Here is a 17,484-nt window from a genome sequence, read left to right on the forward strand (position 1 = left end):
TGATGATGATGATGATGAAAACATTATATACTCTGCCCTTGATAAACAAACTGACATCACTCCAGCACCGTATGGTTCGAAGCTTGGCAATTCCGCCCTACTTCTGATTCGAGAAATGACCTCATCGTTAGCCAGTTCACTGAAATCTATACAAATGTCTAGGAAAATAAATTTATCTACTAGTGCTTGGCTGGTTTGCAAGCATGAGGTATGGTTTTAACTTACCCAGTCTTGTGGTTGCACTTCGCACTTTGCAAGTTTGAAAGATACACCAAACCGTGCGGCAGAATTATTTAGGTTACTTAGAATGACCTTCATATTTGGAGGATCTGAACCCGGGAGAGCAATATCAGTCTTTTTGAGATTTACCATCAAGTACGCTTTATCAGAGAGGATTGGTGAGGCTGATGCTCTTTTTCTATCGACTCCTAAAGTACCAAACCGGATGACTCTGTCGTCATTTTCGTCACTACGGAGCCGTCGGTTAGTATTATTGTTTCGGAGACAACCGGAAAGTTGCCCGTGAAGTTTTACCGTGTTCATGAGACCATCAAGCAGCACGGCATCCTGTAACAGTCAGTGAATTATCACCAAGCCAGTTGTCCATTACGCTGTCCACTAAAACGTCTGCAGTTTCTCAGACAATGAACAACACTGCCTGTGTTTACCTCCTGTTTGCTAGCTAATCTTTGTCACTGGTGGTACGCGCTTTTTAACTTCATCCTACTAAAATTGTCATAGGCATCAATCCTGTCAACGAGATGACCGATCCGTGACAACGTATATGTGTCGAATGAGTGAACCCCCTCAATTTTAGGCTGCAATCGATCAGCGCTTTTTCTACTGTTAGTTAGATGTAGCTAAAACGGGCTGGCGAAAGAAGCGCTGACGGCACTGAGCGGTCACTGGACTTCTTCTATACGTTTAAACTCTTCATCGGCAAGAGAATATCGCTGAATAATGAAGAATGACCAACCTGTGTTGCGATCGGTCTGCGTACAGAAAATAAGGTTTTTGTTTGCGAGGAAATTTTCACTTTTTTGTGAAGTTTGGAAATATGCCTGAAGAGTATATTGGCACATAGCAGAGCGCTTGAATAGAAAGATTGGATTTTGTAGTAGGTAGGTAGTATCCTGTTTACCTTGAAAAGCCTGTGGTTCTCACTATGGCCTTGGTTTTTTGATATGCCCGCTTTCGATTTGTTGTGACCTACCGATGGAGGAGTACAGTATTCTGAATCTCCTATTTTTGCGAAGGTCTGGAGTTCAATTACATTTACGAAGACGCGGATCGCAGCATTCGAATAGGAATATGGGGCCACCGCAGTAATAAACGAAGAATAGGAGTGGTTGCAGGATTGTCCTCCGTTGGGGTAGAATCAGGTATGCAGACTTAATGAGGGTGTTCCTTTTCTCCACAGAATTTGCATAGCTCCGGGCGCCGGATATTTGGACGGGCAGCTATGCTATATCTACAAGAAAAGCAGTTAAAAAGCGAACTTCAACGGGTATATTGGACTCCGGCACAGCCGTCAGGGCACTGCACGGAAGTGCACGTTTTTGTGTGGCGGGCTACTGCCAATCGAACGCAAGGGATCCGGTGGTGTTCTGTGCTGTCTGGAAATCGAGTGTATTTCGTTTCAGCATTATCTATGGAGTTTTCGAAGTCTGAATGCCCGTTATGAAAGCATTTGGTTAGGCGTTGTTTCGACATTGTTCCATCGTACTGACTTGGATATCGCAACCCTTAGCTAGAGAGATCAGTGTCCAAACTAACTGGTCTAGGGTTTGTCCAACCTCTTACTTACGGGCGGGGAGGTGGTGAGCGACTATCTTGTCTAACTGCGCATATAAGTTTTCGACCTTGATGGCCACTTAGTAAACGGAGCAGTCAACGCTTATCTCAACTACCATGGGATAGATAAAACTATAGAGTCTGCAGTTTGCGAGTGTTGGGTGTTTGAATATAGTCGGGATTGGTGGTGTGTACAACACATGTAATTCTATTGTCCGGTTGAACCGAGTGCATTGGGATCAGCGTCATATCGTCCGGGTTGAAGCGTTCAGTCGTGGTCGATTATAGAGTTGTATATATTGTAGCAAGTAGAAATTGATCAAGTCGAAAATGAATGAGATATCTTCGATGGTTGCAACATAGGCTTTATTCAACCTTCCACCTGCTGACTGGCAATGTACACCTGGTAGTGCAAAGGTTAGAGTTGCATACTCGGACGAAACTTGTGGAGCTCTGGATTGTCACCCGTACTGGAAATTCCAAGTTACTCCATGACTATGTCCAACTCACTTTGTGGTGGTTTGATATATTCTTAATCTTTCTTTTTCGAAGTGGAAGTCTCTGTAAATCGAGCTGGTGACGTTAGCTTCTTACTTTTCGTTTACAGTGCTTGCGTCCAGATTCCCTGAAAAAAGAAACAGTTTGTTTTGTTTGAGCTCTGTTTTATCCAAATCGCTTTTACCCCGCTTGCTTTTTATACCTTTCCAGCAATCGTTGCAACCATAAGACATTTTCCTTCTGTGCCGATCTCAAAAACGTCTCCCGAAACCATGCCCCACAACATCCACGCAGATGTTGAATGCTTGAACTCACTAAACACATCCTACCCCCAACTAGCGGGTACCTGGACTTTCATGATCGCTAACTTGATTTTAAGCGGTGTCCGCTGACGAGCAAGCTCTAGCGTACCAGTTTCTCGAATGGAAGGTGGTTAAGTTGGATCCTTCTACAGTCTCTGGCCATGTATGGTCAGCACTGAAGGTATATTATGCTCCGCTTAAAATAATATCCGAAAACAGGAGTATAACGAGATGTTATCAAGCCGAACATATCTGACATCCAATCGAATAAGGAACATTGATATTTTATTAGGGAGAGCGGTTTTCCCGTTTATTGTGAGTCCTCACGCTTTATATAATGATCATGTTCATTGAATCAGGAAAAGCTGAACTCACAAGAAAAGGAACAAGTTGCTAATCTTCTGCGTTGGTACACACTAATCGCGAGCAACAGCTCCTCCAACTTGCCGACGATTCCTTTCCAGCGGTTACCGATGTACTGATTTTTTCAATAAAAGTCCTCGGCAGCTACTGTGTTTTGTTAATTTTTCGCACTAGACATCCTCATGTTCACCTGCCTCCTTCGTGACTACCTATCTCTGGTGGCTGAGAGAGAAGATTTGGGTTTCATTAATATTTTAGACTTGCTTCTAGCATAGCTCCACTCTTGTTCCATATGTCAGCGGACGTTTGGCATTTTTCTGGTGGCTTAATAAGCCATCGATAACGATCACATACGACCGAGCTCGAGGTGGCTAGGCTTGGACTTACTAACCAGAAGGTCCGTGGTTCGAATCCGTCCTGGCATCTCGACAGTTCTCATCTAAGCTTGGGCAACGTGGCAGCATCTCAGTCATCGTCCTTTTGGGTTGTGTCATCAATGAACCGAAGGGGGTCACAAATGGACTGTTATGTATTATTTCAAGTCACGATGTATTTGGCGATCCACTGACAATCAGGAGCTGGAAATCTAAACCCTTCTACCGGAGCCTGACCGACGTTTTGAAGTGCAGTATTAACCCATGCATATTTTCAATATACCTCAATTATTTATTGTCATCAGTTTGTCATTTCTGAACTGTTACTTCTCGGTTGAAAGTCCTTGTAAATAGACTAACCCCCACCGCTGAGGTCTTACTGACGTCCACATATTTTGATCAGAGCTGCTTCAATGGTACAGAATCTCACGCTTGGAGCGTGACATTCTTCTTCTGCCCTACTGCACCCAAGTTTGAATATTCTCTCCGTGCGTTCCAGCACTAGGAATGACCGCTTTGTTCGTTGTTCATCACACTCAGCTGCAGCTTGTGTACGTCCGACTTCAGTGGCAACCCTAAACACTTCGAAGTCTTTCTTCAAACCCCGAAGGCCTGTCTACTTTGCTGCCTTCAATGTTCACACGCTGAAGCAAGCAAGATGACAGGTAGCTCTTGCTCGTGCGCTGGTTTCCCTATGTATTGACGTATGTGGCAACCCACTTCGAAGTCTTTCTTCAAACCCCGAAGGCCTGTCTACTTTGCTGCCTTCAATGTTCACACGCTGAAGCAAGCAAGATGACAGGTAGCTCTTGCTCGTGCGCTGGTTTCCCTATGTATTGACGTATGCCTTCCATCATAAACAAGAATGCAGACTACAATTACTGTAATTGAGTTACTTGTCCCCCCACTCCTCCAGGTTCCGTTTGCGCATTCTGGTGATGTAGAGACCACTGCAGTTGGATATGAGTGATCGAACCGAAGCGTCTCCACTAGATTGGATACCCGTTGATAGTCACTTCTACGTAGTTCGTTTGGCAACGTCTGTGAAAGGCTCTCGAAGAAGTGAGGTCCGTCGCAACCTGTTTATTGTGTCCACTAACGCCCAAGTGCACTGTAGCTCTGAATCTGCCAAGACAGTTTCTATGTCGCTCTAGGCGCTCTTTTAAAACGGTCTAAAAGCTCAGACATCGTTGTGGTTGGTGGTGGCATGAAGGCCTAGGAAGGTAGACTAAGCGCTGCTGCGGCCCCTTTGGATTGTCGTCTTGGGTTGGATACGGGACCTACGGACAACGAAAGTCGTCTACTTCAGATATGTGCTGATCGCAGAGAGTTCCTTCCCAGTACTAGTTTCCAAAACAGTAGAAATCGCTTGACGACGTGGTGCTCACCAACGAACCAGTCCCCAATCCAAACAAACCACATCGCCGTCAGTTAGCGTTGACGAGGGTTGATCACCGCCTTCCGCTCCTTCCGGAACACCAGCGCGGACGCTGACCAATCACTTATGCGCTGCTGCTTTAGATTGCGCTTTTCAGGTCTACACAAAGCGTGCGAGATGGTCCAAGTGGTTAGAATTTACTGACCGGAAGGTCCGTGGTTCGAACCCGACCTCTTGCCTTCAAATTCCCCTGTCTAGGCTTGTGCAACCTGGCAATATCCCAGCCCTCGTGCTTCCTTCTGGTGACATGGTAATTAGGTACCGAAAGGGTGTTGCAGCTGAACGAAAACGTGCACACGCGTAGCCTTCGAAAAACCAGTGGACCCAGATGTTAAACGAAACTTACAGAACCGAATCTTCGAATGCCTGCCGGACCGTTGTGTGCCGGATAATAATGGTTACTGGGAACAGATATCCACACTGCTGCCCAGAACGAGGACTTCCGTTTGCGATACAACCGAGCCAACCCTAACCAAACATTGGATCTCTGATGGAACCCTTGGTTTGCTGTAGATCCGGTGACATTCCTGCTGACTATAACCACAACTCAACCCGGAGCATCATCCAACTCTAGATAAAACTGAGTGTCGGTTCAAACCGCGTAGCATGGCGGACCCGAAAGACCGAAGAAATGAAATAGGCAAAAAAATACTGTAAACAATCGCAGATTCTTTCACATGACTCGTTTGACTGCTCTTCGGAAGCCGCTTGTCGGCGAAATTATTATAGACTGTGAACATGGACCTCTTCTCAACCTTAGAAGTGTCCGAGTGAGCATCTCTACTCAAGCGTCGTCGTTCTGCTGGTCCTGACGACCTTGCACCTCCTGTGTCCAAGGATGGTGATGGGTTTCTCGACTTATGCTTGTCTAGCCTATTTGGATCTCACGCGAATTCTTGACGCGTGAGAGTTAAGCGGGATTTTGACCGGGTAGATGCTGCATCGACCATATCTTCAAGCTCCGCCAGGTGTTAATGCAACGCCATATATACAGACGACCTACAATCCTGATATTCCTTGACGTCAAGGGTGCCTTCGATTCTGTCGGTCGGCCAGTGCTGTTAACTACACTTGCTCAACAGGGAATGCTCCCTGAAGTTTGTAAACATGATCCGGTCCCTATATTCACACACTTCTGGGCGTGTGAAAGCGCATGGTGAGCTCTCCAAAAGCTCCCATACGAAAAGCGTTGTCCAACAGGGATGTCCCACTTCCTACGCTCTTGTTCTACTTCGTCGTTGACGAACTAATGAGGCGGACGCTGGAAGGTCTTCAAAATCCCGGTGTTCAAATTGTTGCTCATGACAGCCTTGTAGATATGGAGTACGAGGTGGTATTCCCTTCATCTTTGAAGACGAAGACGTAGCTGAAGCATGCTCTGGCCACCACCACGCCATATTTCGAAGTGCACTTTCAAAGTGCGAATCCATGCCTAAGAAAATGCAGTCTATGAACATACGCTTCACAATTCAAGTGAAATCACCGGAGGTTGCAAGAACTTTACGTATGTCGGCAGTTATATTAGCTCAGACTAAAGTGCTTCTGATAATGTCACTGCACGAATCTCAACGGCCCGAATCACGTTTGCTAATTTGTGCCCCCTTGTGGCGTCAAAAACGCATACCGCTGAGTTTTAAGGGTAGCGCATACCAGGTGATTGCGAGACATGGCCTTTGCAGACAGATGTTAAACGTTTTCAGGTTTTTGACCACCGATGTCTCAAAAGCGTTGCTGGTGTCGGATGGCCTGAACAAGTTTGCCACGGGTCAACTAGATAAAGTGGGACGAGATGGCGCAGTGGTCAGAGCGCGAATCCACTGACCGAAAAGTCCGTGGTCCTAACCCGACCTCTGCATCACGACTTCCCCTAACTAGACCTGGGCAACCCGGCAGTATCCCAGCTCTCGTGCTTCCTTCGAGTTGCATGGCAGCTAGGCACTGAAAGGATGCTGCAGCTGAGCGATTTTTCGAGCTAGAAGACGGGTATTCGGCGGTACTTAAACCAGGGAAACATCAAGCACCATCAGTTTTCAGGTTTTGACCACCGATGTCTCAAAAGCGTTGCTGGTGTCGGATGGCCTGAACAAGTTTGCCACGGGTCAACTAGATAAAGTGGGACGAGATGGCGCAGTGGTCAGAGCGCGAATCCACTGACCGAAAAGTCCGTGGTCCTAACCCGACCTCTGCATCACGACTTCCCCTAACTAGACCTGGGCAACCCGGCAGTATCCCAGCTCTCGTGCTTCCTTCGAGTTGCATGGCAGCTAGGCACTGAAAGGATGCTGCAGCTGAGCGATTTTTCGAGCTAGAAGACGGGTATTCGGCGGTACTTAAACCAGGGAAACATCAAGCACCATCAGCAACGGTGACTCCGTCATGTGCTACGCATGCCGAAACAGCGCCTACTAAGACGAGTTTTGGTCTTTGTGCCTCCGTCAGAATGACGGAAACCGGGAGAGGGACAACGTATGACTTGGCATTAGGGCGTGAACGAGATTACGAAGAGTAGATGTTGTGGTGATGTACGCCATCCAGGATGTGGTTTCTTTGATCTCTCCTATGCTTGGCTGGAAAGATTGCAAGAAGTGGTGGCTAATCGATGTCAGTGGCACTCCTGTTGTCACTTTTTTCTGTATTGTGTGACTGAATGTTTAGAGGTGTAGGGCACCCAAGAATACTGGATATTGGCCAGCACCAGGTCCCGTCCTTCACCCGCTCTTTCTTATTTTCATTCTAAGGCTTCAACTATAATTAAACGGACTTAATCGTTGTACGGCAGTGAGGCATCAGTGTCAACACTGATTTTGCTCCCTGGTGATAATGATGAAGGGTGATACAATTGTACGGGGATTCTCGACCCTCCAGCATAGACTGGCTTCACTGGCAGGAGGAAATTTCTATTGATAACTTTTCCAGTGTCGGTATCGTGTGTTATTCAAGATGTCAAGTTTGTTGACCATTTTGGCTTCCATGATCCTGTACGTTACCTTGGCTCCCTTCAGATTTTACTCCATAAGGGTTGGATAATACATATTTCAAGAGGCATTCTACAGTCCATGGTCAACTTAACCAACTTTTCGGAACTCTCATTACCTATTTCCGTTGTGAACATCTAAGAGCCAGTGTTGGCGGCCAGCATCGTCTTTCTATCCTTTCAGTTGTAACATTGCTTCGTGGATCCCGCAGGTGCACCGTCTGATGTGATGCAATTAATGTGAGTGCAGGGGGGGGGCAGGTTTTGGATGAGCAACCTATATTTTGGCTGATGTGTTTTTTAGCAGTCCAAGATTAGCTTTGGATTGTCGTTTAAGGACACATTTATTGGTGTGTCGTTCTAGCAGTAGAATGTTACATTCTGGATCAAGTATGGCTTTCATGGGAGTCGGCGCGGAGCAGAATTTAGGCCAGTCAGCTGGGGGTAAAATTTTTTCAGCTACTTGCATTTCCTCAAATTTTTCTTTCATTCGCTTAAGTACTACACGTCGACAACTGAACGGCATTTGTCACACCTTTCGCAATGTATCTGGTCAAGCGATCTTTAAACATATGGTCTTTCCATAATTCACTGTTCTCGCGGTATTCATTTGTAGGCTACTTCCCCATTCGATCCCGTGGGGAAGGTAATTTTGGGACCTATGGTGAGGATTTCCACACATCCCATGCGTCTATTGGCGCTCAGGTATGGCGCTGATTATGTTTTCACTGAGGTATGTACATTATATTTCGGTTTATTTGTCTGTTTCCTACACGAGGGAAGAGAAAGAGTCATTTTGTGAATGTTTTTCCATGTCAGGGGGGTGGGAAAGCTTTCATTGCATTTTTTTTTTGAAATCCGTCACGATCTGCGTTACCCGGGTTGCCTTAGATCCCGTACATCTTTGCTATTTCTTGACACCGTGAGAGTTCGTTAGTCGGATTACTGGAAAGCTTTGTACAGCAGGTGCGGAGCGTTTCACCCTGTCTTCATGGCATGCATTCCTCATTCCAAGTGGTTCGCATATCTTTTGTTAGCCACTTCTAGTCTGACATCGTTTTGGCTACCGCTATTGCTCTTTGTATTCCATCTAGGGTCATCCTGTTGTTACGTCTAATGCTTTGCGAACTGTCTATTCGTGCCCTGTAGGAAATAATAGACCAGAAACTGTTGCGTTCTGTCAGAGTTGTGAATGGTAAGTGACCTTATATTGATAATGAATTCACTTCAGATGAGTTGGGCACAATTGATTACGTGTTGCCAGATGGGATGATCACATTTCGAACTTCCTTGGCGGAGAGGAACCGGGTGATTTTACAGTTGGTTGGTTCGACGTGCGTTTGGTAACAGAAACCAACACATGTAAATTTAGGGTACTCCAGACGCGGAACGTGCTTTACGGGCTGCCAAAATGGTGTACGTCAAATTACTTGTCTATTATCTTTTGTATAACGTTCTTTTTTCTAGACAGGACGATGTTCTTGCAATCGACATCAATATGGGTTGTCCCAAAGACTATTCAATCAAGGTACGTCATAGTGCGGTGAATAGATGTTCCCCAGTATAACTCATTTTGAAGTAGTAATAATAATATGCACCGAAGGGTGAACACCTCTTGTGATGTACTCCGTAGGCTGTTAGCCTACTGGGTGTGTAGGAGCGACCACTCGGATGCAGTGAATAGCATAGACGAACCATCATGAATTGTCAGCATCACTAAATGTCTTTATTCTAAGTCATCAGCACGGCGGGAAAATACAGCTGACGCGATGCCAATCAGCGTTTTAACACTTTCCGATCAGTTTCCCTACATAAAACATACACTTATGGTTCCGCAGCATAGTGATAACAATCAAGTAGGCACGTAGAAACGCGACCCCGTCCGAGATCACTTTCAAGGTAAACACGTTGGACGTAAATATCTTTTGCACCCATAAAATATGATATTCACACACACTAATTTGGTTTTAACCGGAAACTCAACCGAGTTTTTATAGGCGACCAAGTTGTTACAGTTCGAGCATATCTTGATTGCCTCGGCGATCGGTATTCACTTTTCCAGAAACCCCTGTAGGAATGATGTATGTAATGTTTCATTCTATTTACATCTCATGTTTCTAGTAAATGGGTAGCGCGGGGCGATCCCAATATGCTTTTTATGAACCTTTCGCTTATACTGTTTTGCAGATTTTAATCAGTTTTTAATACTTCTGTGTTATTGTCCTTTTTCAGGGTGGTATGGGCGCCGCATTGCTAATTCAACCAGAGAAAGTGAAAGAGGTATGTTAGAAACAGCAGATGCTTTGCGGATTTAGTGACAGTGGTACCGCGAATTAGGCTTGTTCATTGTGAATCCCGGCGTTTTGATCCCCAATGTAGTGTACACCGTAACGGTTGAAAGTGATATATTCTGCCACCCTTTTTTTAAAAAAACTTTCCGACGTTTCAATCGTCATCATTCCTCTATTTTCTTCACGGAATTTAAGCTCAGCGCAACCAATATAGGTGTTTGGGCACTCGCCCACAGTCCAGCCAAATAGTCCTGTTCGTAGGAAAATTCCGAGGATGTTCAGCTTGAGAATCTGTTGTTTTATGGGAGCGCTGACCCCTTTTCTAGCTAATATTGACAGTGTTTTCACAGAAGGACTGAAGTACATATCCCGTGACTTTCCGACTTGGTACATGTTGCGAGAGTCGAGTAGTTCCACCTCTCTGTTGCCTATATGGGTGAGTGCGCTGTTGTCGGATAAGAATGTCCAAGTGATTTCCTGGATTTGCACTAGAATGGGATGGTGAGGCGAGGCTAATAGGCAAGAGTTCAGTTTCTGAGCAACCACGGTGGACTGTTGGTGTTGTGTGAGGCTCCCCTTGTTCGGTGATATGTATTGGTTCCTGTTCTGTGTCGGATGTCATATCGTTGCCTTTGGGAGCCAAGCGGCGCAAGGATACGGTTTCGTGTTTGCCATCTGGACGAACTATGTGGGCGTACTGTGGATTACAAGAGACGAGTTCCACTTCCTCTACCAGAGGGTCATATTTAGAGACTCGATCATTGCGTTTTAAAAGGATTGGCCCAGGGACAGTAAGCCAGGTAGGTAGGGAGGCACCGTTGGCTGATCGTCGTGTGAACGGCATAAAACGTTCGTGTGGGGTACAGTTGATACTAGTACATAACAGGGATCTGATACAGTGAAGAGCATCAAGGAGGACAGCCTCCCAATGTGTGACAGGCAAGCCGCGCGATTTTAGAGCCAGGCAGATGGTCTTCCAAAGGGTACCATTAAGTCGTTCAACCTGACCATTACATTGTGGATTATATGCAGCGGTGTGACTACTGGCAACGCCTTTATCGAACAAAAATTGTTTGAGTTCAGTTGATATGAATGCAGAACCGCGATCTGAGTGAATATAAGCAGGCATACCAAACAGTGAAAACAGTTGACTCAAACAACGAATTACAGTGGAAGAGGACGTATCGGCGCAGGGATAAGCAAAAGGGAATCGAGAATACTCGTCAACGATTGTTAAGAGGTACTTATTACGAGTGTTTGAGGGAAGTGGGCCTTTAAAGTCGATACTAAGGCGTTCGAACGGTTGTGTGGCTTTGATAAGCTGGCCACGAAAGGTGTCACAAAATTTTGGTTTGAGCTCGGAGCAAGTGGAACAGTTGGACACCACACGTCGGATATCGCTGACTGAAAAAGGAAGATTCTTAGAACGAACAAAATGTGCAAATCTCGTGACCCCGGGATGGCATAATATGTTGTGAAGCTCTTCAAGTTTTTCCGTCCCAGTAATGTTGGCACAAAGGTTACGAGATAGGGTATCAGCAACGCGGTTATCTGTTCCAGGTCTATAGACGACGTCGTAGTTGTACCCTGCCAACTCGATTTTCCACCGTTCAATCTTGTCGTTCTTTATTTTACTTTTCTGTTGGTTCCCATACATAAAGGCTACCGAACGTTGATCCGTAATCAATTTAAAATGTCTCCCGAGGAGATAGTGGCGCCATTTGCGGATCGCTTCAACTATAGCATATGCTTCTTTTTCAACAGCAGAATGATTTTTCTCGCTTGCAGTCAAGGTTCTGGAGAAAAAGGCGACCGGCCGGCTACCCTGGCTCAGGGATGCACCAATAGCGATGTCGGACGCATCAGTTTCAACAACGAGAGGAATATTGTAGTCGACAGTAACTACCATCGCATTTTCTAGTTCGTGTTTAAGGTTCTCAAATGCTGTTCGGGCATTCTCCGGGAGCGGAAATATTTTGTTTTTAACCAATGGATGAATTTTGTCAGAGAACGCCGGTATCCACTGTGAATAGTAGGCAAACAAACCAACGGCTCTTTGCTGCGATTTCCCGTTCTCTGGAAGTGGGAGTTCTCTTATGGGGCGCATGCGTTCTGGGTCAGGTCTTATAATACCTTTGGAGACCTTGTAACCTAAGAGAGTAATCTCTTCAGTTGCGAAGCTGCTTTTCGTATCGTTCAAAGTAATATTGTATGTTTTTGCGACATCGAGAAAATGCCTAAGATTACGGTCATGTTCATCTCTCGTTTTGCCGCATATAGTGACGTTATCGATATAAGCGAATGTGTCTTTTACCTGTTCGGCTTTGATTATATTGTTCAGCGTTCGCTGAAAACACGCGACCCCGTTTGTCACTCCAAAAGGAATGCGCCGAAACTGGTATAGGTTCCCCCCAGCTTCGAACGCTGTGAATGGCTTGTCTGACTCGATTATTGGAACCTGATGATATGCACTCTGGAGATCCAGTGTGCTGTAGACAGTGTAGCGTGCGATGGTTTCAATCATTTGGTCGAGCCTTGGTAAAGGATAAGCGTCAAGGTAGGTGAAGCGATTGATTGTCTGGCTGTAGTCTATCACCATGCGTCTCTTGTGATTTGCATTGCGGGTAACGAGCACTTGTGCTCTCCACGGAGAATTTGATGGTTCGATTATGCCATCGGTAAGCATTTGGTCTACTTCCGTTTGTATGAATTGTTCATCTTCCGGTGTATGACGACGAGATTTTGTGGCGATCGGTTTGTAATTTGGAGCAAGATTGGTGAATAAGGATGGAGATTCCAGTTTTGCGGATGTTACGCCACATACAGTTAGGGTACCCCGTTGACCACCGAATGGAATTTCGACTTTATCATGTAACCCCAGAAAGTCATGTCCGAGAAGGACGTCTGCACAAAGGTTCGGTAATACACAAAGTCTGAAACGTTCGTATATAGCATCCTTGTACTGAATGGACACAAGGCAATAACCTTTGGTGGAACATGAATGTATCGTCGACGCCATTGTTATCACAGAGTCGTACGGAAATAGCTCCCAGTTATGAGTTTGCAGGATTGATGAAGAAACGAAACTTCTGGAGCTGCCGGTATCAATGAGAGCTCGGACAACAACGCCGTTGACCAAAATATCTGTTGTAGTTTTGGATAGGCAATTGGGAGCAGCAGCACAAAATAGCGAGGAGATTGAGGAGTCTTGAGCTGAACCCGCGTGATATTTCGAGGCTTTGGACCTACAGACACGTTGAAAATGTCCAATTTTTCCACAACTCTTGCACACTGATTCTTTAGCGGGACACTTATAACGAGGGTGCTTGGGGTTGCCACAAAAGTAACATGTTTGTTGTGTAGCGGCCGAAACTGTTGTTTCGGAATTAACAATGGGTAAAGGAGTAGATACCGAACAAGTAACGGGTTGTCTGTATACGTATGATTGTGACTGTTTTTGTGCAAGTTCGAGAGCTCGCGCGGCTTCATGGGCTTTGTCAAGGTCCAATTCATGCCACGTTAGCAGTTTCTCCCGAATGGTATTCGACTGCAATCCGGTTATCAGAGCATCCCGAACTGCTTCGTTTGTATGTTCCACAGCAGATACTGCTTTGAATTCACAGTCTTTAGCAAGCGATTTCAGTTTTTGAACGAATTGGTCGACATCTTGACCAGGTTCTTGTTTGTATGTGGCTAAAAGATGGCGTGCATACACGATATTTTTCGGGCGGATGTAAAGTTTTTCCAGCAAGGTTATCGCAGAATCGTAGTCGCTGCATTCTGCAATGAAGTCATACACTGTATGGTCGATGTGACGAATGAGAGTTTCCAATTTATTTAGACCTTCGGGTTTGATTGAGTTAATGTAAGCTTTGAAAGTACGGAACCAATGAGTCCATCGTTTCATGCCATGTGATGAGTGAGGATCAGCATCAAAAACCGTAGGTCGGAGAATATGATCCATTTCGTTTTTATTAGACGATTAAATTGTTGCGAGAGTCGAGTAGTTCCAGGACGGGATTGGAAGGGAGACAGAATAGGAAGACGTAATGTACGCTTTAATCGTCTAATAACTGTAGTACATGAGCTGAAAATAGAGTGAGAATCACGAGTTAATGGGTTATGCAAAGGTATGGGTTATATAGTCATGACAGTACAGCTGTCAGGTATCTTTTCTTTTCGGCTGGTGTAGTGATGTCTAATCAAAACCTTGGCCGCAATACTGTTCCACTGCTCCCGCTCCACTAAAATGTTATGGCCTAAACCAACGCATAGTTGTTTTATGGTTACATATAGGCTTAAATTCTATCGCAGTGCCTCCAAACCATCTCTTCTTCCTTTCAATCCAGATTCTGACTCGGTTGACCTCTGCACTGCGTGTCCCTGTGACGTGCAAAATCCGTATCTTACCACAGGTGAGAATTTCCGTTTTAACTTTCTTCCTGGAAGCAAAAATTTAGAGTAGTTATTGAATGACCAATTGAATAGCCGATTGAATGCTGTTCGACAGCTGTCAAACCACTGGACGGTTGCGCGCAGCCTGTTTGCATGGAGCAGATATGGTACTTTGGGCGAGCCCCTGGCTTCGATGTAAACCTGAAGGAGTAAGATCGGCGGGCAAATGTGCAGAAGCCTGTCGTAAGCCATAAGTCAGCCAAATCATGATGGAATAACAATGGGCTCCAACACCAGTTACCTGCTCACCATCAATGTACCAACGTCATCCATTAATTTCTCTCTGTGTTTCAACGTATTGCCGCAGCGTGCTAGCAGCATAGAACCATAAAAGCACCTGACGGTATTCCATTGACCATGAGGCTAATGGTGATGCCATCCTTAGGATGACAACTCCGGGCAGTTAGTCAGCAGTCTACTTTAATCAGGTGGTCCGGTAAGTACGCTGGTGACACACAAAGCCGATCCTACTAAGTTGTTTGTGTCCGCGTGTTACGCCAGTCCACATGGTCGGGGTTGCATTTAGGAGATTTACCCCTTTCCAAATGGCACTCTTGTTTTCCAGCATTCCGATGCATTGTGTTTCAGAGCTTCTCACGCCTGTTTGAATAACCGTTCCGCCGTGTGCCAGGTCCTCCCTTGGTTTGTTACGCAAATTAAACTACCTACCTGGTGAATTTGAGTGTCAGACGAGCAATGTGATGAACTCGCACTTAGAATCGGTCATGAAAACCAAATCGCTTGGTTATTTGTTCCTCAATTGACGGCTTTTCAGATGGAATGTGAATTATCCTGAGCTACTTATAGCCTGTTGGTAGTGTGAGGAGATTTGGGACTGGCATTACCTACAAGACGAAATCTCCATTGCAAATTCCTAAATCTCCTCAACACTACCAAAAATATTTTATGAGCTTTGGTAGTAAGTTCACAGCAGGAACAGGATGAGTATGTCTTTCTGGTGGTTTCAGTCTCATTCGGATGGCATTGCTCTGTTATTCAACGACCATGCGTCTGCACAAACTACCGAATAACAGAAATGATCAGCGGTTTCGGCATGCGATTTCAAATTACAAGGTCTTCAGTACTTCGCACTCCGTGTGACCTGTTGGAAGGACCCTTTGGGTTTGTTTCTAGGTTGCCCAAGCAGTGACTGCATTGTGACAGGCGAATTCACTGCACGCATCAAGGCATGATTAACACTTGCCAACTCGCGTCATCTTTTGCGTCAGATAAGCAAATCACTGAGGTTATATATATATATATATATAGCGAATATACTGTAGGGCTGTGGAGCTTGTCTCCTCCGGTCTTAAGATTTCAGACTTATTCAGCTGTTTGCTCACCACAGTCTCCATGGCATAGTGGGCGCTAACTGGGTGCAATATGTACATGAAGCGGTCCGTAAGCGGGCACTAGATTATGGGTCGAATTTGCCGGAGCAGCAGATAGGATCTATCAAGTTAAGGTTTTTGGAGCTCCACATCCTCCTCCTTGCGTTTGGACGAAAACCTGACAAGACGCAGCTGGTCCCTCTAAAGAGCTTGCTGCCACTTCTTAGGCCTACATCCTGACCAACGCTTATCTGTCGTCGTGTGTTGGGTTTTTCTTGGATGGGGTTCACAATGGACGTTGGATCAGTCCTGCTGATGGCGTCTGGCTCTAACTTGACACTCGAATCTGCTTACCTCGACTGTTCTGTAAGACCTAGGCAACTCACTTTTGGACGTAAGGCTTTTTACAATAAGTTCCCACCCCTCCAACCTTTTTCACTCGTTACGTAGTCCTTCTTTCATAGTTGTCCGGCAATAGACTATCAGTGTCCATCACTTGTGTGTTGCTGCCGCTGCTGGTGGTGATTATGTGGCTTCATATGGACTAAGCCCCAGAAGTAGGCATCTCAAAGCCCTCCGTCAAGCGCTTTGCAAACAGACCCGTATTTCAGCTACCTTACAACATTACAACGTACTGAATCTTTGCACTGGGGTATCATTCTACAAAGCCAGGTTCATGAGTTTATCTTCTCCACCTGTTGTTCTCTACATAGCTGGAAAAAACGTTGGCATTGGTGAAGTTGATCGAATCCACGGGAGTGGCGGCACTCACTGTACACGGCCGTACCCCTAGTGAACGACCGCGGCATCGCAATCACGATGAGGTGATTGCTGCTGTAGCGTCGGCCGTTTCGATTCCCGTTATTGCAAAGTGAGTTCATTGTTGCATCGTCTCAGAGGGGCTTGGTAAACGACCGGTGGATTTATTGCTAGGCAACGTTTCTCTTTTGACACAAAAGCTTCATCAATCCAGGTGAGTAAGTAAGTAGGTTGGTTGGGTTTTAAGGCAGTCAGGGAACCAATCCGTGAGATTCCTCATGACTAGTGACGTGATCAGTGCTGGGTGTTCAGTCTGATGTTCCTGTTTGTTGATTATTGGGGATGACTAAGATTTACGATAGATTGATTAGAGGGGATTCGTCTTTATGATGAACCCGGATTTTTTTCGTCCTTGCTTCTTCAGTCTAGGACACCTTAATGGAAAATTCCTCTTGGGTTCGTTCACAGATATCGTTCACCTGTGTTCTCCAAGGTTTCTAGGACAATTGGTTTGGGGATGAGGGTGGGGTGGTTAATTGGATCTAACTCTACTTGGATCTTGTACTTTTAGACCCAGGCGATTTCGCTAATAACTGCACACCGCCTGGTGTCATCTCAGCTGATCTAGGACCGCTCTCCACACGTTCTACCCCCTCTATTCTATTCACACTGGGATGCTTGGCGATTTCCACCGCTTCGGTCACCAGTCGCTGTGGTGTGAATCTTAAACCCCGTATCAAGATGTTCACCTTTTCTAGAACATGTCTAGAACATGTCCTGCCATTGCTGAATCTTTGACTAACGCCTAGTATTCCTCTGCGTTTCTCGGTGGTCTGTTAATGGAACGCTTATGCTCACCGATTCTGGTGTGCAATTCCCTGGCTGTCTGACCTATATAAACCTTC

General features: G+C 45.6%; 1 protein-coding gene across 1 annotated transcript in view; it reads left to right on the forward strand.

The window, feature by feature from the left end:
* Positions 1–2,564: 2,564 nt before the first annotated feature.
* Positions 2,565–17,484, forward strand: part of T265_10495 (hypothetical protein) — a gene marked incomplete at both ends in the record, with an annotated part of 29,856 nt that continues 14,936 nt past the window's right edge. The window contains 7 exons of the mRNA XM_009176880.1: positions 2,565–2,634; positions 2,672–2,775; positions 8,360–8,476; positions 9,116–9,271; positions 9,976–10,023; positions 14,384–14,449; positions 16,534–16,691. Coding sequence (XP_009175144.1) covers positions 2,565–2,634; positions 2,672–2,775; positions 8,360–8,476; positions 9,116–9,271; positions 9,976–10,023; positions 14,384–14,449; positions 16,534–16,691 — 719 coding nt within the window. The remainder of the gene's footprint in view (positions 2,635–2,671; positions 2,776–8,359; positions 8,477–9,115; positions 9,272–9,975; positions 10,024–14,383; positions 14,450–16,533; positions 16,692–17,484) is intronic.

The sequence above is a fragment of the Opisthorchis viverrini genome, assembly GCF_000715545.1.
Source record: "Opisthorchis viverrini unplaced genomic scaffold opera_v5_375, whole genome shotgun sequence".
In the NCBI taxonomy this organism is placed as follows: Eukaryota; Metazoa; Platyhelminthes; class Trematoda; order Opisthorchiida; family Opisthorchiidae; genus Opisthorchis; species Opisthorchis viverrini.